The following is an 18,613-nucleotide window of genomic DNA, read 5'->3' as shown; positions in this document are numbered from 1 at the left end:
CGATTCAAAACTTGGAGGTGACAGAACGAAATGAGCGCGGAGATTAAAAACAATTTTATTTAATTTCTTTTGATATCAAAATGCAAAATCAGTTTAGTTTTCAGTCACAAACTGCTGCAAAACGGTGTTAGCAATTGGAATTATTAAATACTCTGTACCGTCTGGAGATCTTTTGTACTTCACCATTTTGTGGTCCACAAATTCAGTCAATTGAGCTCTCAGCGCGAGATCCGAGCTTACCAAAAAAGCTTCTCTGCACAAAGAGTATAAATCCTTAAAAGCCAACCCTAAAACACTATATCAGTACAATTTTATGAAAATTTTTTTTATTGAACTACCTTGATAGTATTGTTTTTTTCCGTTTTCAATCTGATACTTGGCTAAAATCAGATAAATACCCTTCGAGTTGCTCGTTAGTGACAAGAAAACATTTCTGAGTGAAGACAGGGCCAAATTTCCTGTTCTTTGCACCATCATCGAACTTTCAAAAGATGTCTCATCGCGGTATGACTCAAACGTTGTTACATCCCACCACGTAAAATTAAATTTACTAATTTTGGAATGATCCCAAACTAAAACAATTAATAAGACCTCATTTTACAAGTTAAGAGTCATATTTACTCAATGGTGCGTTTATATGATCAATGGAAGCAATTAAATGAATGTTGCTCACACCAGCAAGTCTTGCAAAGACATTCTGGGATTTACCACTTCTCATCATATCAATATTGTGGACAATGAGGTACAGATGAGTGTCTGGAATGTAGCTAAATTCGCGTTCTATTAATTCACAGGCTTCAAAAATGTTGCTTGGGTTCTCCTTTAATTCTAGAAGGTTTAGAATGATGCCATCAAGAACGTCTTTGATGGATAGAGATGGGAAAAAACCGTTTACAACCACAGTGGGAAGGTTTTTCAGGTGCTCTTCATGGAATGTATTGAGAATATCCTTTTTAGAACCCAAACCATATAATAAAATGTTGATATTTTCATGAAGTAGGTACATCCACTTTTCAAAATAAGAACAACTCGTCTCTACCAACTTCTCTGTGGCACATTTGTGTTCTTTACTTAATTTAACTCTAGACAAAAGCTTCTGTAATTGATCTTGGGGCAGTCTTGGAGTCTCTAACTGATCCAAAGTATGATTGGATGTTAATATCTTTTTTGAGGAATGGTTTGAAAAGTAGTCATCAGTGCTGATAGTATAACTCTTGGCTTTTTTAGTGACCCCAACTTTGCTCAAATCACTTCTGATCGTTTTCTGTTTGTTGGAAACAGGCTCGTCGTCATCACTCTCAGAGGCAGTTTCTTCAGACTCTTCCTCTGATTGTGATGCTACATACTCACTGCCACTATCAGAAAAATCAGCTTCACTTGAATCACCTTGAATCGTTGCTGCAATACCTAAAAACAACAATAAATACTCAAAAGAGACACCAAATTTCTTACCTTTCTTGAATTTATTTCTAACAGCATGTGGCGTTTTAGGTTGAATGACTGCTTCACATTTTTTCCTAGTTTGGAATGTAAAAAGTTTATCACCAGAGACGTGATCGTTTTCGTGTAAGACTAAAAACTGTAATGTTATATAAACAGAGAACAACGGATCAAATAACGTACTCTGAGGTTTATCTATGTTATCATCTAATTCTGATTCACTAGAGCTGTTGGAGTTAGCATTTACTTTTCTGTATGAAAATTTGGTTGCCGATGTTGATTCTTGAGCTTTTTTGTGTAATCTTGTTTTACGAGTTGTGCGACGGGGCGAAAAGGCACTTTCAGGTTCTAAAAAGTTGGGTTAGAATTAAGTTTATATGAGCAATACATTGAAATAGGATAAAAATTGTTTTTGTGAGTTATTTATTAGATGACAAACCTTCCATTGGAATTTCGCTTCGCAAAAATCAAACGCAACAGAAAACAACCTTGTTACAAGAAATTGGCGCCATTCGCAAGTGTCATATAAACGTCATATGTCAGTAATGTCAATGTCACAATTTATAAAAGTTTTACAACTCAAGTAAAAATTAAATTTGATGTCCTGTTAAATAGTAAACCAAGTTTTTTTGTAATAATTGTTTTTTCCTAAGTCAAATTCTATTTGACTATAATGTTTTTAAATTTAAAATTGGGTGCGCATTGACATTGCACATCGCCTAGCTTCACTCCTATTGCATACTAAAAACTTGTGTTCAATTCAAAAAATATTCCCTTATTATATACCTACATCAGTAGCGTAACATAACAATCATGCAAAAAAAAGTATAAAATCAGATAACCATGAGCAACCACAACTGGAAATTTCACTTGGCGCATCCACCAATTTTGCAGCATTTTTCCATAGTACTTGTAATAATTTGAATGTTTGGTATACTTATAAATTCTTTTTTTTAATTTTGACTGATGAAACTAAGAAAACTAGCATTTTTTTTAACTAAAAGAACCCATTTTAATAAAAGCCATTGTAAAAATTTTACCTGCCTATTTTAGTCTAAGAGATTTGACCTTTTTATAAACTTATTTATTTTGAGGGTTTTAAAAAAAAATCTGCTTACACGTAAGAAAATATTTATTAATTAATAATTATTTAGATAATTAGCCTTTTCTCCCAATAAAATCTATGAGATATTTAAAAGTATCGACTTAAAAGTTTAGTTTAACACGAAATATTTGGTACTTGAGCTAAATTTGCAGCACCTTTAAAGAATTCAGTCTCTGTCAGTTCTAATTTACATGATTTTCAGTCTAGACAATTGGAATCTTCATTTGAATGTTTAATATATTGGGAAATAGAAATTTTGGCAAGATAAAAAATGTAGGTGTGTGAAGCGGTCCAAAAAAATCACTTATTTTCGGAAAAATCCTAAACTTTTAACGTATTATATGTAAATTATTTGACCTACAAATGTAAGAATGCAAACAAACTCAGTCTATTTATGTTTGAATCGAGGAATTCAAAATTTAAGGAAAATTTTCACGCGCTGCGTTGGCAGAACAACAAATAATATGTAATAGAAAATTTTGAACTTCTTTGGTAGGTATTACATATTGGGTTTAGGAATATTTTTATTCATACGAAGCACTTTTTTATTTTCTTATGTTTAACACTTGTTATATTTTTTCTAGCATCAACTTTAATCAGTGCTGATGTAACAGAGTTAGTTGTGTGCGTTGCTTCAGATAATTAAACTTCTCTTCGATGATGTTAAAAATTTGAGATTTTTTACTTTCGTTTGAATTACAAGTGAGTTGCTCACGTGTTCCACATCCTCTGTCTCTGAAGAAATGTTCTATTTTTCGCCTAATACGTCTCGGTTTTCAATCACTGATATATTGAAAGCCGATGATTGAACAAATTTTAAACATTCGTTATGCAGGTCTTCACAAATTTGTGGTCGATGAAAAAGGAGTTAAGTTAATATGTTGTAATCGTGTCTATTAATATCACATGTGGATATTTAAAAATACACCAAGCGGTGTTTCATCTCCACGTGCGACCAATTTTTCCACTAAAAGGCAGAAACCCGTAAAAACCGGCTTTTGGATTGAGTTCAAGATTTTTTAATCTTATACAATGTAGATGGGCGGGTATCCAAAATAAAAACTTTTAACGAAAGTGTATTTTTATTAATTAAAATATAATGAGCATTTAGATTACAAGTTACAAAAAGTAATCAATAGTCCTAAAATGATTTAAAGAAAAACCAACTAATCCGAAGTAATAACATAACACATTGCTTTCAACACCACTGAATAATAATGGCTGCTGTAAACATACAACTTAAACTTTAATTTACATAGAAGTGGGTGACCAAAAATTCATTTCTCTTAGTTCTGATGGCTTTGGAATGAAAACGGTGCTTTTTCTTCCCCCAGTAATCTCATCAATACTCGCATTCGAAGCTGTGTGCTTCAACTCATTTCCTTCCTCAGCAATATGCCCCATGGACTGCGACACAGTCTGTCTTTTCGTCAACAAATTCGATAGAATCCAAGTTCCTTGATTGTTTTCTGAATCAACAAAAGGTCCCGTGAAATACTTATTAACCCGACGGGAGCTTTTCGGCGAAGAAGACGGCGATGACAGAGGTGACGCTGGCAAAGATCTGCTACCTCTTCTGATGGAAGGATTGAATCCCTCTGGAGGCAAATCACAATCATTTGATTGAATATTGAAGCCACGGATTGCTTTTCCGGTCACCATCTGATGTGCCACACGAACAACGGAAGTACCACACATTGCGGCCTCTCCTTTGAAACCATCATCAACTCCACTGGATTTGGTTTTGGTGGCTGACGGGAATTTTACTTTCTGAGCCGTGGTTGTATCTGAAAAAAATTAATTTTGCCATTGACAGAACGATCTAAACATTACTTGAAAATGACGGAAACATGACAAATTGCTTAAAATCTGAGTACCGAGAGAAGTTAGAGGTGAAGGACCAAATTCTAGCGGTTCAACCATTGTACACAATGTAATTTCAACTTATAACACTGCCAACTCTTTGTTTGCACGATCTGTTTACTCAACAACAATGTTTTGAACGATTTTTTGGTAAACACTCCAGAAGTTGGTCAATACACGTCCACTCGACTACCGGCTACATCTAATAACAGTGTTAGACTATTTTTATTGTGTTTGCTTTTTTCATTAAATACGTCGAGTTATTTAAGATCGTTACGTATAAAAGGTTTTGTCAACATCTAATTGTACTGTTGCTACGTCAGAAGCTTGATAAAAGGTAACAGGTATCGTTTGTTTTTGCATTAGTAGCACTCCGACTTACCCACAGTCCTTTGCAAGAATTTCTGGCAATACGGCGTGTGTTTGGAAATGTCGACTTGGCCTCCGGTGACTGCAGCGGTAATTGGTCGTTCTGCCAAAGCTGCAGAAATGGAGTTGTTCGACTGCTCGCTAAAACTTTTCTTCTTGTTACTGCGATAATAATACATGAAACTGTCATCCAACTCAGTTGGCGAAAAAGCACTCTGTTCAAAATCGGATCTAAATAGAAAGAAAGATAAATTTTTAACTTCACAATCTGTTTAAACCTTACCTATCATTCATTTTTGTCTTCATCCACTGAGGAAAGGAGATTCCCGAGGACAAAGATCGATCTTCTTGAGTAGCCATCGTTTTTTATGGTTTTACAAATCAATCAATTTAGTACTATCGACTAGATTGTGGTAACATAATCCAAAAACCCAAATTAATATCGATACACTGTCGGTTACGACTACACGAAATTTGTACTTAATAATATTAACGATAGAACCAAGCAGTCTGTTCTAGGAGTACGCCTTTGCCGTTCTACTGAGCTGTAAACAAAAATAAAATCATATGAGAATTACGTCAAGTATTGTTAGCAGCGCCAAGCTCCTTTTGGCACAAGTTGCTGATTTAATTCATTTGCACTTTAATATGATTCTTTGTATAGATAAGTGGGGATCGTGACAAAATTTTATTTGTTACAAATTTAGCTCTATTCAAAATTTATTCAAACAGTACAGTAGGACTTCCGAAACGAGACCTAAATCCATGTAAACTTTCGTAGCAACGAGATTCCACTATATCGGAACAGGATTTCCCGTGGTTTTCCATCCAGCATGGACTTTACACTACAATTATTTGATTATTTATAAGGATATTTGAATTTCAAATTTTTATGTTTTCGGAATCAATTAAAAATGTCAATTTTATCATAAAAATATAGGTTGAAGTTTGTAAATACGTAGTAAGCTCCGCGGAAAGTTTGTAGACATAGCTTATCAACACTCACATAAATAAGAAAAGTGATTAGCGATAGATTAACGTTTGGTTATTTAACAGAGAAAACAAACCGGTGCTATAATTCAACAGTTTTTCTTTCCTTAATAAAACTGAATTCTGGAGATGATTTGTTGTAGATGTGGACATGTGGTAACAAATAATGTTGCCCTTAAGACGTAGTTTTGAAAGTAGTCCATAATGTGAACATAATTAAACAAACATTTAAAACGGACGATTAAGTCTAGCCTTGGAATCTTTAGCTCTTTTTGTTAAGATTAAAAATAATGCAACAGTGAAATATTCTGCATATTATTTATTAAATTTATTAAATTGCAAATTTAGCGCCTCTGCTTTTAGGGTAATAAAATCAAAATTACTGACAATTTGACAGGTGATAACCTCACATTTGAAACTGATAGGTGTTTTGACATTCAATTTAACGCAATTTGTCATTTGTGTGACATGTTTATAATAATTTTACTTTGATTGCCCTCGGCAATTTAAATAGTTGCTAGAATGACACAGCTAAAACTTCTCGCCAACCTAAATATTCCAGGAAGTCTACAGACCATGTAAACAACAAATGTTATCTTTGTCATCCCATGAATATATTTCATGAGATTGTGTCAATTTGATGAATGTTGGCGACGTATTTAATTACTCATTTTACAGTTCCTGTTAAGAATATTGTTCAAATGCAAGTAATTTAATTAATGGTTTGATCTAGACGTGGAATTTCTAGAAAGTATTGCCTCATAGCCGCACTTAAAAAATCAAAGGAAATGGAAACGAATGTGAACTTACATGCACCAAAATGTCTGTGGTGTAAACAGAGAACTGAATATTCAAACTAATTGTTCAGCAATGTATATCAAAAACAACAAAACATTGATTGGGACACCATTATGCAATATTCTGTGTATTTACTAAGAAACATTAACTCAAATATAGAAATTGGAGATAATACCAGCAAGAGCTGTTTTTTACTGATAACTGGCACAAAGAAGGTAAAAGTCCTTGTTCTTCCTGATCAGGGATCAACAAGTTTTATTTTTTATATCAACTTAGAAACAAAATGAGATGAGCTGATTTATTGCATAATCGAATTTCAACACTCTAGAAAAAAATGAAAATAAGAGATTATGCATTGTTTGCGAAATATTTATTATTGGCACTTGTAATCAATGGTTGGCCAATAGTATTGTCGAGCCCCTATTTCAAAAAATCCGAAGCGGATTTAAGAATTTCCATATCTACAGTTTGCCCTCATAATGCACCCAACTGTAAATGGTAAAATTACAAACAATCCAATTTTCTAAAATAGGGATTGTCATGATGCTACCGTACCAAAAATTGTATCAAATGAATATGAAATAAAATATTAACACTTACCTTCATCTTTCTACTAATTAAACGAGGATTTCTACGACAAATCAAACACATCATTATCAACAATATTCTAACAAAAATGGAGTTGGGTACCCACTGAAATGTCACTAGTGGAAGACACACAACGAACGAAAAAGATGGAGGATATGCGCAGACCCGTATGCGCAGATAATTATCTATTTGAAAAGAAAGGAGCCTAATTTATAGGTGGTATTTATTTTAAATTATAAATGGTTATTAGGAAGGTTTATAACTCGTTCTAATTTTCGAACAATTTAAATACTGAATAAAACTAGTGGATACTAGAATTGTTTCAAATTGGGTCGTAGGGAAGAGTGGACTACCAAGGGGTTAAACCCTATGACGCTTTTTTTTTTGTTTACATGTTTTATTAGTTTCATTCTTTTTTTCCTTTATTGTATTGATTTTTGTCCCAACTGGGGTGGTTATAGCCACACATTAAGATGTTTTTTCTAGCAAATGCGAGCAATATTAAAATATGGTATTCTGGAACAGAACATAGGAAAAATCAAGTCCCAAAATCCAATAAAAATATTGATTTTTAAAAAATCTCAGTAAAGCCTCAAACAAATGTTTATAATTAAAAATTAATTTCTCAAAAAAGTATAGTATCTTTAAATGTCTCAATTTTTAGACACTCCTGTGTTGTATATCAAAAGCTATAGACGAAATATTGTTAAAAATCATCAAAAAAGAGTTCAAAATATTCTAAAATGGTAAGGCCAATTGAGCACTTAAAAGACGATAAAAATTTCATCACGCTAAATTTGAACAAATATTATTTTCTGATACTGAGTTAAGAAATATACCCAGAAATAATTTAGAATCGATTACCTCAAACAGAAGTAAGTAAATTGAAAATTATCGTGCATTAACAGATTTTTTTTAAATACATTTTTCCGTCTTTCAGTGGTGATTATTGAATATTGTAGTAGGTGGTTGCTTTTGTATCAATATTTCTCAGAAAAATTGACAATACCTAATTATTCTTGAAATAAACTCGGAAAAGTCTGGAATTCATAGAATTGATATTCAGTTCAGATTAGCATTAGAAAACACTTTTTTAGATAGTTATGTCATAATACACAGTTTATCAATACTAATAGTAAAGCCCATTTGTTTTTTTTTGCTTCAAATGCTTAAAAAACAAAGTTTTTTTTTCTTTAGTCAGCAGTTATTATTGATGCATAAATATTGAATAGCTTGTATTGGAATGCAGAGTTTGCCTGTTTTCTTTCAGATTCAAACATATCTGTTGACTTAAGTAATTATTTTGATTTTTTTTTAACCAAAGTTAAAAAATCTTAATTTTTTGCTTACATATTTGTTGTAAAATCTGAGATTTGAAAATTTGGGAAATGAAAATAAAAAGTTTCTAATTTCTGAATTAATAAAATCGAACGCTGCACCTTTCTGTTATCTTTTTTATAAAATTGAAATCGCATTGTGTTCAAAAATTGACTTATTAGCAAATTAACAATTTAATATTGGATATTAGACTTTTCTGGCACGAAATAGCAATTTAACATGAACAACCCCAAAATTTGTTGACATACCGGAATGTTGAGCACGAATTAGAATTCAGCGTTAAATGCTGCGGAAATTGAGCAAGTTTGCTTCCGAATTGAACTAAATATTGACCAAAAAATGTTGTTATGATTTCTTTTTGAGGTGATATTCAAGGAACTTTTTTAGAGCTAAAAAATAATTGTGGCTTTCGATTTTTAATGGTGTTGCTTGCACTTTTTTTACATTTTTGTAACATAAAATTAATAAAATGTTATTTTACCTTCATTTTGCAAGGTTTTTTACTTTTTGTTTCAAATTGAATATAACATTATAAAAATTAAAAAACTTAAGTCTTGTTTCTTTCTTTTATTTTTAATTATTATTTTTGCTATTTCATTTGCATTTAAATCTAATATATTAATACGAATGTATGTGCCCCACCAAAGTCTACAAATTTGAAATTTCTGAAACAATTCAAATTTATAGTTATTTACTATTTAATTTCAGTCATTGTATTCAAAATAACAAACACACAAGGAAGTATTACGTTCTTATCATAACATTTTCCAAGAATGTTTGTTACGCAGGTAAAAAATAAAGTAAACATGAAACTCCTTCTAAGAAATAAACAAGAGAAAAAAGAAAAATCATTTACAAATTTTTCTCTTCGAAACTATTAAATCAACTGTATATTTTGTAATATTAATTTTAAATTCGTGCCATAACGTTGTGTTTAGAACGAGAAGCGTTTCGATTGGTCAGCTACATTCACGCGTGTGCCTTGGTACTTTCATTCTTTCAGTTTGGTGGATTGGCGGTGTTGGTTTAGTGAGTTTCGTCGCTCCGATCTACAGAATTTGGATCTAGATCTAACGTTTGGCAACCGATGAGGACATTGTGAAGTCTTTGTTCGGTAAAATAGTGAAACATGAAACTCCTTCTAAGAAATAAACAAGAGAAAAAAGAAAAATCATTTACAAATTTTTCTCTTCGAAACTATTAAATCAACTGTATATTTTGTAATATTAATTTTAAATTCGTGCCATAACGTTGTGTTTAGAACGAGAAGCGTTTCGATTGGTCAGCTACATTCACGCGTGTGCCTTGGTACTTTCATTCTTTCAGTTTGGTGGATTGGCGGTGTTGGTTTAGTGAGTTTCGTCGCTCCGATCTACAGAATTTGGATCTAGATCTAACGTTTGGCAACCGATGAGGACATTGTGAAGTCTTTGTTCGGTAAAATAGTTCAATAACTGGTATAAAACACACAGAAATCCGTTCTCCAACTCTTCTAGTTTCGAAAATGCCACTAAAAATACGCGATTATGCATAATCCACTCGCAAATGAAAGGGAAAAGCTGTTTCAGGTAGGTTCATCCATTTTTGATTATTGCAATGACATATCCGTAAAAAATTTCAATTTGTTTTAACTCTGCGTGGAATATTAGCACGATTTATTATTAGTTGGATGCTTGAATGTCTGATTTAACCTATTAACTTGGTTTGTAAGGTTTTAACTTGGTTTTATTGACAAAGAAAAATTATTTTACTTGGGTCTTCAGGTGTAAAGTGACTTGCTAGTTGCTTAGAAGAAACTCTTAAGATGGTTTCGACAAGGCAGATGACCATTGGGAACAGTGGGACTTCTGAGAGCTTTGAACAAACTAATACAGACAATGGTCCAGCAAAATTCACTCGAAATAGTACAGCTGCTGCACAGTGTAGTCACCAAGGACAGTGCAGCAAAGCCATTCCAAGTACAAGTGGCACTCAGAAGCCCAATTTTTTAGATTTACCTCAAGAAGTTATTGAGAAAATCTTTGGCTATTTAACCTACAAAAATATATGTCAACTGAGATTTGTAAGTATCTTTTCCTGTCTTTTTAGTTGTAAGGGGTAAAAGACCCTATTTCTGTCACGTGTATTCACAGAGGTGATCTTACTATTTGTAACTAAAGGTCTTCTTCCTTGGTTACTGTTAAATAAGATGAAACTGCAACATTGAATTTAACAAAATAGTTTTGTTTTAATAAGGATGTGATATCAATGTCAAAGTATCATTGCATAGATGCTTGTAACTGATTTAAAATCAAGGATTGTGATTTATCATTGAAAATTACTGAGTTGGGTCGTTATGCAAACATTGTACCTTTTTACACCGTCATTCCTGTTTATTTTGCTGTATTGGGTTCTATAAACTTCCACTTTATTTTAGCTTTTTCTGTCGAAAACAAAAAGTAGGTATTTTTTGTTCTTCATGCAGTTATGTCATCTCTAAATTAGGTGAAACAAGTCAAGATTCGTTAGCATCTAAATTTAACTACATATTTGCAATAACTTGAAGGTTTTTCTTAGCTAATCTGCAAAAACTACCTTGACCCATTAGATTTGTTGGCTTTTCCACGAGGAAAATACAAATATTGTTGCCAAAACCAACTTTTTGATCTTGAAATTATTTTGGTTTTTTCTTTTGTAAAATAAACTGATTTTTAACGATGTTTTCAACTTTATGATTAGAGCTTTGTAAAAATGAAGAAGTTTAAATTTTTGTGTATAGGATGGTGATCCGTTATCTTTCGCATATTCATAAAATTATTTTATGAAACAGATGGCAACAATCATACAGAAGTTGAATTTCACCAAAAAACAAATATGCATAGTTTTATTTCATTGTAGATTATAGATAATTCTGCCAACTTAATTTCACACTCCAGGAAGTTTTGGGCTTTTTCAAATTTATTCCAACCTTTCAAGTTACTGTTATTCCATTGAGTGCACATAAGAAATTTGGGTTCATGTAATGTTGGTTTCTTCCACATTGATATCAGTTTTATGTAAATTGTTCCAATGATGGCATTTCTCCAAATCAAACTTGGATCCGATCTGGATAAGACAATACTAAATTTGCATAACTAAACACATGACTTTAAATTATTTGAAATCATAAAAGACTAAGAACTAGATTGCTACCATTAAATCTTGAATTAATGTAAAACAAGTTGAAACTCGCTGCAGTCTTTGGACGCAGCGTCACACTATTTAACAAGTATAATCTTGCGAGAACTCATTTATATTTTATTAAGACACGAAAAGTAGATTAAACTTTTTGCTTCTTCTACGAATACATGTGAGCTAAAAATACCCACGTATTTTTAGGTTTGTCAATGAATTTAATTATTAACAATTAATTTCAAAGTTACGAATACTAAACTGAGGAAAAAAAATTAAAATAAGATGAGGCGTTGACTCATTCTTAATTAAAATTATATTATCATGATTGCAATGAATATTTCGCGTTTATTATGCATATCAAGCATAATTTGATAATAATGTATATGTTTATCCAAGACAGGTTTTTGTTATTGATTACACCAACTTTTTTGTCACCTAGTTTAAATAAGTTATGTAAGGAAAGTTTGCAGGCACAAGCAACACTAAAATCTTTTTTTGTGCCGTTCTAACATTAAAATTTCTCTGCAGGTGTGCACCAGATTCGATCGTATTTGCGGCCATATTTTGAACTCCACATTTCAACGTCTGCAACATCAGCTGCTCGATAGATTCCATGATATCAAAAAGAAAATGCCTCGTCGTGAAAGCGCAAGAAGAAACCATCACTTGGCTTGCGAAAGTGACATCATAGAAACTCTTCACATGAGATTAACACTTCTTCAGATGTCGCTTGGAAAACACATAGAACGTAAACACTGTTGTTTTTTCCCTGGTGAAATTTTAGATGAAGTTTTTCACATTTTACACTATATCAAAGTTACACCAAAATTGGCGCGTCCTTATAAAGTCACAGATGAACTCTTTGATCTATCGACAATGGCAATGGAGTATTTCAAGGAAAAGATCGAACCGGACTTACCAGAAATTGCGTATTTTAATACTGATTTTCTCGATTTTGCTGGGAGTTATCCATGTGAGTATGAAGGTGTTGTAGTAAATGATTCATGTTGTTGTTGTAGCTGCAAGTTCAAAGAGCTACTTGTGTTTGGACTCGTATTCTATGGATATGGAAGAAACGAAAGATAACGAGAACCAACCACAAGATGTAGCTAATGTTGAGCCATCACCGGAAGGAGCACCACAGTCTAATATCGTCTTACGTAAAGGGATCAGGAAAATAAAACAAGGAATGAAGAGGTACAACAGTCAGCTGACTATCCTGCGTCAGGATGTGAGATCTTGCAGACAGAAAGCTGCAGAACAACAGAAGCTCATGTCTGAGCAACAAAAGCAGTTAGCTGAGCAACAAAAGCAGATTCTTGAATATGCGTCTCGTATGGACGAAAACGAAAAGAAGAATGAAGAAATCTCAAGAAAGTTTAGCACTCTTCTACAAGAATTGAATAAGTGTAAAACCGAACTTCAGTATTGGCGTTCTAAATCACCAGCTACTCCGTTATTTTGCACCAGTTGTGGTAACGCTGTTCTTCCTCATCCTGAAGAACTCGAAGCTTTGGTGAATCAAGGCGTGAATCCAGAAGGTTTGGGTTTAGAACCTCTTTCTGATTTCGTTCCGATTCCTGGAGTTGCTGAGGAATCGACATCCGAGCTTCCTCCTTTAGAAGAAGAGGTGGTAAGACCGGCTGAGCCAGAACCGTACCTACCTAGCACCAGTACTATAAGTACCAAAAGAAAATTAAATGAAACAATAGAGACACCTACAAGGGTACCTCCGAGTAAAAAAACGCGCAGGATCGTAAAGGGACGTAACACAAAAAGATCAAAAATTTAATCGCGGAGGAATTTCAAAGGATGCATGTTTGTCTTGAGAAAGCAGAGCTTAATTTCAACATTCGTAGTGAGGTGTAAACAGTTAATTCATTTTTCTTTATTTAAAAGCTGCCTTTTAAGACTGGTACAGTGTTATTCGTTGGCCGTAAATTTTGAAGCTTTTTTGAGCACAGCGAGGTTTTAGTTTCAATCACCCCCTCCTTTCCTCACCAACATACAGTAGAAGTACAATAACTCTCAGCTTTAAAAAGTATTACATGCTCTCCATGTCTGTTGTATATTGTGTCTCAGGAAGTGTCCATATTTGCTAGCCAGTTTAGAGCATTATGTGTGATAGACTACAAACTCTCTTGCCCCTTTTTGTATTTTGTATAAAATTTGCTAAGGTGTATTATATTCTGTGGATTTCATTTGTAGGGTCCAAATTAATTTTTCAAATTCTTTTATTGGACACTGCCATTTTTTAAGTATGTTAACATACAATTACAATTTCGAGTACAACATTAATTTTTAATTTACTTAGTCTAATTTTTGTAAACATTAACGATAGGTTAGTTATCGATTATTTACAGTGTAAATTGATGATGTATATTACAAGAATATCATGCTTTACATAGTATATTTTGCATGAAGTATTAACAGGTTTACTAATTTCACTAGTTTGTAGGTAGTTTAATTTACTAAACATCGTTGATACACTATAATAACTGAGTTTTAACTTAATTTAAATATAAAGTGTCCTTTTATTTTATTTGGATATTTAGAGATAGGTGTGATAATAAACACTACTAGAATTAAATTGACAAAGTATAAATTGAATAAACAAAGAAAAAAATGTCTATTTTCAAATTTAATATATGTACCTATGTACCCGTATTTTATTTAGTTAATAAATTATTTGTGTGATAATCCAATTTTATTTACCTTTTTTAATATGTTTGATAACATATTTCAAGAAATGCTTATTCATTTTATTATGCAATAAATGTAAATTAGCCGAATTCACAAAGAATCTCATATACTTCAAATATATTCAACTTTTGAAAAAAAGTTTACTCGTCCCTAACTTCTGACCAGTAGTGTTTTAATCCAAAATTTGGCGCCATAAGTTGTTGTGATAACTCCTGTTTCCAATTTTGCTTACGTTTAATTAACAACTTTAATTTTGTTTCTTTATTGAGTTGATTTATTACATCTGATTAGATTAAACAGGTCTTTTTAATTATTTCTTTCTTATTTATCCTTGGCTCCTGATACTTATGCAACTCAATATACACCACAATGGTGGTGTGATTGCATAACGTGCACTTTTTATGTTAGTTGTTTTGATTGTTCCGATTAGAATTGTTTATTAGTCCTTGCTGCTTTTATTCCCACTTTCCAACAGCTAAATTCCTTATCTTTTAGTGATAACAGTGAAGTGAAAGTTTACAAGAGACAAATGTCCTGACTCCTGATCCAGCCTAACCTCCCAGCATGTATAATTGTGTTTAATTAATTTGTTATCAACATGCCACGAGATCACACGTTTACGAGATGTAACAGCACTGGTTCTATTGGTTTGGGAAATTCCTCTTCTGTTAACTCTGGTGAGTTGTCTTGGTCTGAAGTCATTGCTAACAGCTACTTTTAGATGATGATGATGACTTTGATAGCAAGCCTTCTTCAATGAGTTATAAAGAACGACGAAGAGAGGCCCACACTCAGGCTGAACAAAAAAGAAGAGATGCCATCAAGAAAGGATATGACACTCTGCAAGAACTGGTGCCTACATGTCAACAAACAGATGTGTCTGGTTATAAACTAAGCAAGGCCACAGTCTTGCAAAAATCAATAGATTACATCCAGTACTTGCAACAGCAGAAGAAGAAGCAAGAGGAGGAAAGAAACGCTTTAAGAAAAGAAGTTGTAGCTCTTCGAATCATGCAGACCAATTATGAACAAATAGTCAAAGCACAACAGACACAACCTGGTCATACAGAAACTAGGATTTCTGATGAAGTCAAGTTTTCTGTGGTAATGTTCTTGTTCAAAAATTCAGGTTTTTTGCTAATGTTAATTTAGTTTCAAGCAATCATGGAACAACTTTTCCTTACCTTTAGTAATGTCTCTGTCAGTAACTTCTCTGAACTATCAGCTGGTGTCTTCAGTTGGTTGGAGGAATGTTGTAAACCTCAAACTTTAAAGGACACAGTTGTGCAAGTACTGAGGAGACACAACAACCATATCAGGAATCAGCCACCTAATTCATAGCAGATGGTACGTTTATTTATGTCCATGAATGGTACAATTTGATAAATATCTTTATTTTTTTATTTGTTGCATTATTGTAGAGCTTTTTACGTTACATTTTTTGTTATTGTTGATGTTACAGAAGTACAATGTGACCAAATTTCTGTTTATCTAGTAAGAAGTTTAATTTTTTTGGACATGCTGATGCCTTACAATGGCTGCTTCATTGCTCAACATTTCTGTAGTTAAAGTCAAGTTAATTTCAATTTGAATTTATTTAACGTAGGAGCGCATTGTGCAATTTATTGAAAAAAAAGGTCCACTTTTTGTTCACTCTGATCTCACGTAGATTAAAAGTTAGGAAATGTGAGTTAGTTTATGCAAAAAACGATATTTCTTTCACTTTTGAATGGATATTGTTAAAAAAGTAACTTAGATATCAGGCTAAGCCGAGTTGAAATGAATGTCTTTGAATGTTTTATCATGTCCAGGAATTTCCTATTTACACTTTGTACTGTATTTTTATGCGAGGACTTTACCAGTGCTGGTATATTTACGTAATCATTGAAAAAGTCCTTTTTAACGAGAAATAAAAAGTCTACCATTTCTGAAGTGTTTACCTTTAGTCCGCATTCCATCACAAAAATTAAGAGCAAACTGAAAGAGATATTGGCATTCAAATGAAGATTTTTTCAATTTAAAATTTTAAAGTTCGCGCTTTCAATTTTTTGGATTTTTCTTGCGCTAATTAATCTAATTTTGAATCAGGATGACGTTCAATCATTTTTATTTAAAGAATATTGAGCGGGTAATTTTAAATTCTTTTTTTACCGAATTAACAGTTGCGAGCATAAAAAGTTTAAAGTGGCCATAATTAAAAATCAATAATTCCTCAGATTGGGTTTCAGCAATATTTCCATTTGCTTTCCAAGATTAATTTCGCCACGAAAATAATGCCTACATTTTTGTAATAATTATGAATATATGACCACATTTTATTGACAATAATTTATTAGCACTGGGCTTTAGCATCGAGTGAATCCCACGTTTTTCAAAAATTATTATTTGCTTGGTCCTAATTGAATTTCGATGCTTTTACCTGCGCTCAACTCAATTACGACTGCAAGCACTGCAGTCTTTGATCAGAATTCAGAAACAATCAAATTGTGTCTTCACAGTTTCCGTCACCTTCATTGCATTTATTTACATTATTACATTATGTCTCTTCTTATTTGGTGTTAAAATCAATAGTTTGAATCCTTTTTATCTACAACAGTGCAGAGTATCAAAAGAAATATTGAGTTTTGAATAACTCAGTTTAATAACTACAGTGTCGGAATAAACCTGATCATGAATAATTTGCTGTGCTAGAGGAACTTACTTGTTATAGTTTGAGAGTGATAAAAAGAGTAGAATTGATATTCTATCCATCGAGCACCTGATGTTACGGCTCATCTGTTTATCGAACATGCGTCTTCACAGCATTTACCTACATCAATTCTCCTTCCTGCGAAGGTAAGAAGGGAAGTAAAATCGCCCTGTTCCCTACATTATCAAATTTGTAAATCGGGAACTTTTGAATATGAAACAAACTTTGTTTTCTCAATTAATGTTGCGGGAGATTCCCAAAGGAATATTTTGGGATATTTAATAAAAAAAAAGAGTTTTGTGGAAATATGATAATGGCGTTACATTACGCAATAATTTATAAGGTCGGTGTGACCGTTTTCGTAATTAATTGAAAGTGGAACTCATTTTCAACACTCAACAAAAATACTAATTTTTTCCACCTGTTTTTATAAGCTGATAGAAAAAACACCTCTAAACAAACTTTGCAATAATTAATGAGTTTATCCACACATCTGCAATGTTGTAATTAAGAAATTTATCACAACTTATTTGCACGTGCTGCCTGAAATACGAGCTGTGGAAACGTTTGTGTTCCTCTAAATTCTTGAGGTTTGGCAAGTTTCCGGGTCATCTGCTTAGTACCAGTTGGGCCATCTTTACTCCTTTGTTAACCCGAAAATAGGAGAATTTGCGCATCCACGTTCCGTTTTTTTTAAAGATTAATTCGCTTGTGTTTTCACACTCTTTTGCTTGACCATGGGATTAACAATTCAGCATGCGAATACACATCTGGACAGAGCGATAGTAGCACGAATGTCCATCAACGTCGGAGTGGGAAAACGCGGTGGTTTTGTTGAGGGAGTTAAAAGTCGGCAGTAACATATTTTCGTGAATGGTGCAAATTTTTGTGATTCAGTAGTCAAACTTGGATATTTTTAGTTAGAGTCTGGTTTTTGAGATACGGGGCTTCCCAAAATAGTAAAAATTACCAAGTTTTGGTGGCAACGTTTAAAGATTTCAAATTCAAATATGTATTTAGCTTTAAAAATGAGGAAAAATGAAAATGAACTATCCGAAACTTTGATCGGCCATGAGTTATTTGTTGTCGGATCTGAATGTTAATTCCAGATTTGGAATCTGCGGAAAATTCTGCGTAGAGTGATGTATAGACTGATGTATAATAAAATAACTCAAGTTTTCTCCGAAATATAAGCGAGACATCGATATCAGAAGTTTGGCATAGTGTTAGTCATGAAGTTTTGCAAAAATTTGCAAATTTTGACTTTTGAAAAATCTAACAACTATTTCTTATGTAAAAAATTGCGAGAAGAACGATGGCACAAACCGCATCTTAATATCTGTAATAGTTTCCGAGATGATATTGAGCACGAATTGTTTCGAACCTCAAAAATTTGGCCCTCTAGCGACAACCCAAAAATTCAAACGGCCATAATTCAGTTATTTGTTGACGAAAATTAAAAATTCTTAAAGCTTTGAATTCAGCGTGACATTCTGCGTAAAGTGAGCTAAAATTTGTTTAATCTGCTTAACAAATAAACGAGACATTCGCCAAAAACTGTTTTAAAGAGGCCATTT

At 32.8% G+C, this 18,613-nt stretch overlaps 4 protein-coding genes and 1 long non-coding RNA gene across 7 annotated transcripts; 2 read left to right on the top strand and 3 right to left on the bottom strand.

Annotated features, from left to right (window-relative positions):
• Nucleotides 1-39: 39 nt before the first annotated feature.
• Nucleotides 40-2,008, bottom strand: Orc2 (origin recognition complex subunit 2). Of its 2 annotated transcripts, none has more exons than XM_088038351.1 (6): nucleotides 1,880-2,008; nucleotides 1,624-1,788; nucleotides 1,453-1,572; nucleotides 622-1,407; nucleotides 339-572; nucleotides 40-287 (listed from the first exon to the last, which is right to left on the bottom strand). In XM_088038351.1, the coding sequence occupies exons 1-6, from the start codon at nucleotides 1,884-1,886 to the stop codon at nucleotides 94-96; spliced, it is 1,506 nt and encodes a 501-aa protein (XP_087894477.1). In that variant the 5' UTR covers nucleotides 1,887-2,008; the 3' UTR covers nucleotides 40-93. The 2 variants fall into 2 exon arrangements, with proteins under 2 accessions (XP_087894477.1, XP_087894478.1); XM_088038352.1 differs by having other exon boundaries at nucleotides 206-295.
• Nucleotides 2,009-3,608: 1,600 nt separating this feature from the next.
• LOC148173013 (uncharacterized) lies at nucleotides 3,609-5,265 on the bottom strand. The gene is made up of 3 exons (XM_088039313.1): nucleotides 5,061-5,265; nucleotides 4,791-5,008; nucleotides 3,609-4,332 (listed from the first exon to the last, which is right to left on the bottom strand). Exons 1-3 carry the CDS (start codon nucleotides 5,135-5,137, stop codon nucleotides 3,797-3,799), a joined length of 831 nt encoding a protein of 276 aa, XP_087895439.1. The 5' UTR covers nucleotides 5,138-5,265; the 3' UTR covers nucleotides 3,609-3,796.
• On the bottom strand, nucleotides 5,233-7,622 carry LOC148173012 (uncharacterized). Its single transcript, XR_015770304.1, has 4 exons — nucleotides 7,601-7,622; nucleotides 7,417-7,464; nucleotides 7,166-7,338; nucleotides 5,233-5,322 (listed from the first exon to the last, which is right to left on the bottom strand). It is a non-coding gene; the product is annotated as an uncharacterized LOC148173012 (long non-coding RNA).
• A 2,153-nt stretch (nucleotides 7,623-9,775) lies between these two features.
• dmpd (F-box protein dampened) lies at nucleotides 9,776-14,344 on the top strand. Of its 2 annotated transcripts, XM_088038450.1 has the most exons (5): nucleotides 9,776-9,928; nucleotides 9,988-10,059; nucleotides 10,255-10,553; nucleotides 12,173-12,617; nucleotides 12,664-14,344. In XM_088038450.1, the coding sequence occupies exons 3-5, from the start codon at nucleotides 10,296-10,298 to the stop codon at nucleotides 13,434-13,436; spliced, it is 1,476 nt and encodes a 491-aa protein (XP_087894576.1). In that variant the 5' UTR covers nucleotides 9,776-9,928; nucleotides 9,988-10,059; nucleotides 10,255-10,295; the 3' UTR covers nucleotides 13,437-14,344. The 2 variants fall into 2 exon arrangements, with proteins under 2 accessions (XP_087894576.1, XP_087894575.1); XM_088038449.1 differs by having other exon boundaries at nucleotides 9,776-10,059.
• Nucleotides 14,345-14,693: 349 nt separating this feature from the next.
• bigmax (helix-loop-helix-leucine zipper transcription factor bigmax) lies at nucleotides 14,694-16,273 on the top strand. The gene is made up of 3 exons (XM_088038451.1): nucleotides 14,694-15,024; nucleotides 15,069-15,451; nucleotides 15,500-16,273. The coding sequence occupies exons 1-3, from the start codon at nucleotides 14,946-14,948 to the stop codon at nucleotides 15,686-15,688; spliced, it is 651 nt and encodes a 216-aa protein (XP_087894577.1). The 5' UTR covers nucleotides 14,694-14,945; the 3' UTR covers nucleotides 15,689-16,273.
• The last annotated feature ends 2,340 nt before the right edge of the window (nucleotides 16,274-18,613 follow it).

This window comes from Gnatocerus cornutus, chromosome 6, assembly GCF_029298725.1.
Source record: "Gnatocerus cornutus isolate USDA-ARS CGAHR chromosome 6, icGnaCorn1.1, whole genome shotgun sequence".
Taxonomy (NCBI): Eukaryota; Metazoa; Arthropoda; class Insecta; order Coleoptera; family Tenebrionidae; genus Gnatocerus; species Gnatocerus cornutus.
This window is presented reverse-complemented; position numbering and strand designations above follow the sequence as displayed.

What these genes read in the sequence shown, in the direction of transcription:
- Orc2 (XM_088038351.1), bottom strand. An exon ending in TAGAAATAAATTCAAGAAAG is followed by an intron (nt 1,408 to 1,452) that starts GTAAGAAATTTG and finishes TGTTGTTTTTAG; the next exon opens with GTATTGCAGCAACGATTCAA. An exon ending in TCATATAAACGCACCATTGA is followed by an intron (nt 573 to 621) that starts GTAAATATGACT and finishes TAATTGTTTTAG; the next exon opens with TTTGGGATCATTCCAAAATT.
- LOC148173013 (XM_088039313.1), bottom strand. Translation starts at nt 5,137, where the DNA reads ATGGCTACTCAAGAAGATCGATCTTTGTCCTCGGGAATCTCCTTTCCT. An exon ending in AAGACAAAAATGAATGATAG is followed by an intron (nt 5,009 to 5,060) that starts GTAAGGTTTAAA and finishes CTTTCTATTTAG; the next exon opens with ATCCGATTTTGAACAGAGTG. An exon ending in ATTCTTGCAAAGGACTGTGG is followed by an intron (nt 4,333 to 4,790) that starts GTAAGTCGGAGT and finishes AATTTTTTTCAG; the next exon opens with ATACAACCACGGCTCAGAAA.
- dmpd (XM_088038450.1), top strand. Translation starts at nt 10,296, where the DNA reads ATGGTTTCGACAAGGCAGATGACCATTGGGAACAGTGGGACTTCTGAG. An exon ending in ATATATGTCAACTGAGATTT is followed by an intron (nt 10,554 to 12,172) that starts GTAAGTATCTTT and finishes ATTTCTCTGCAG; the next exon opens with GTGTGCACCAGATTCGATCG. An exon ending in TTTTGCTGGGAGTTATCCAT is followed by an intron (nt 12,618 to 12,663) that starts GTGAGTATGAAG and finishes TTGTTGTTGTAG; the next exon opens with CTGCAAGTTCAAAGAGCTAC.
- bigmax (XM_088038451.1), top strand. Translation starts at nt 14,946, where the DNA reads ATGCCACGAGATCACACGTTTACGAGATGTAACAGCACTGGTTCTATT. An exon ending in TTCCTCTTCTGTTAACTCTG is followed by an intron (nt 15,025 to 15,068) that starts GTGAGTTGTCTT and finishes AGCTACTTTTAG; the next exon opens with ATGATGATGATGACTTTGAT. An exon ending in ATGAAGTCAAGTTTTCTGTG is followed by an intron (nt 15,452 to 15,499) that starts GTAATGTTCTTG and finishes ATGTTAATTTAG; the next exon opens with TTTCAAGCAATCATGGAACA.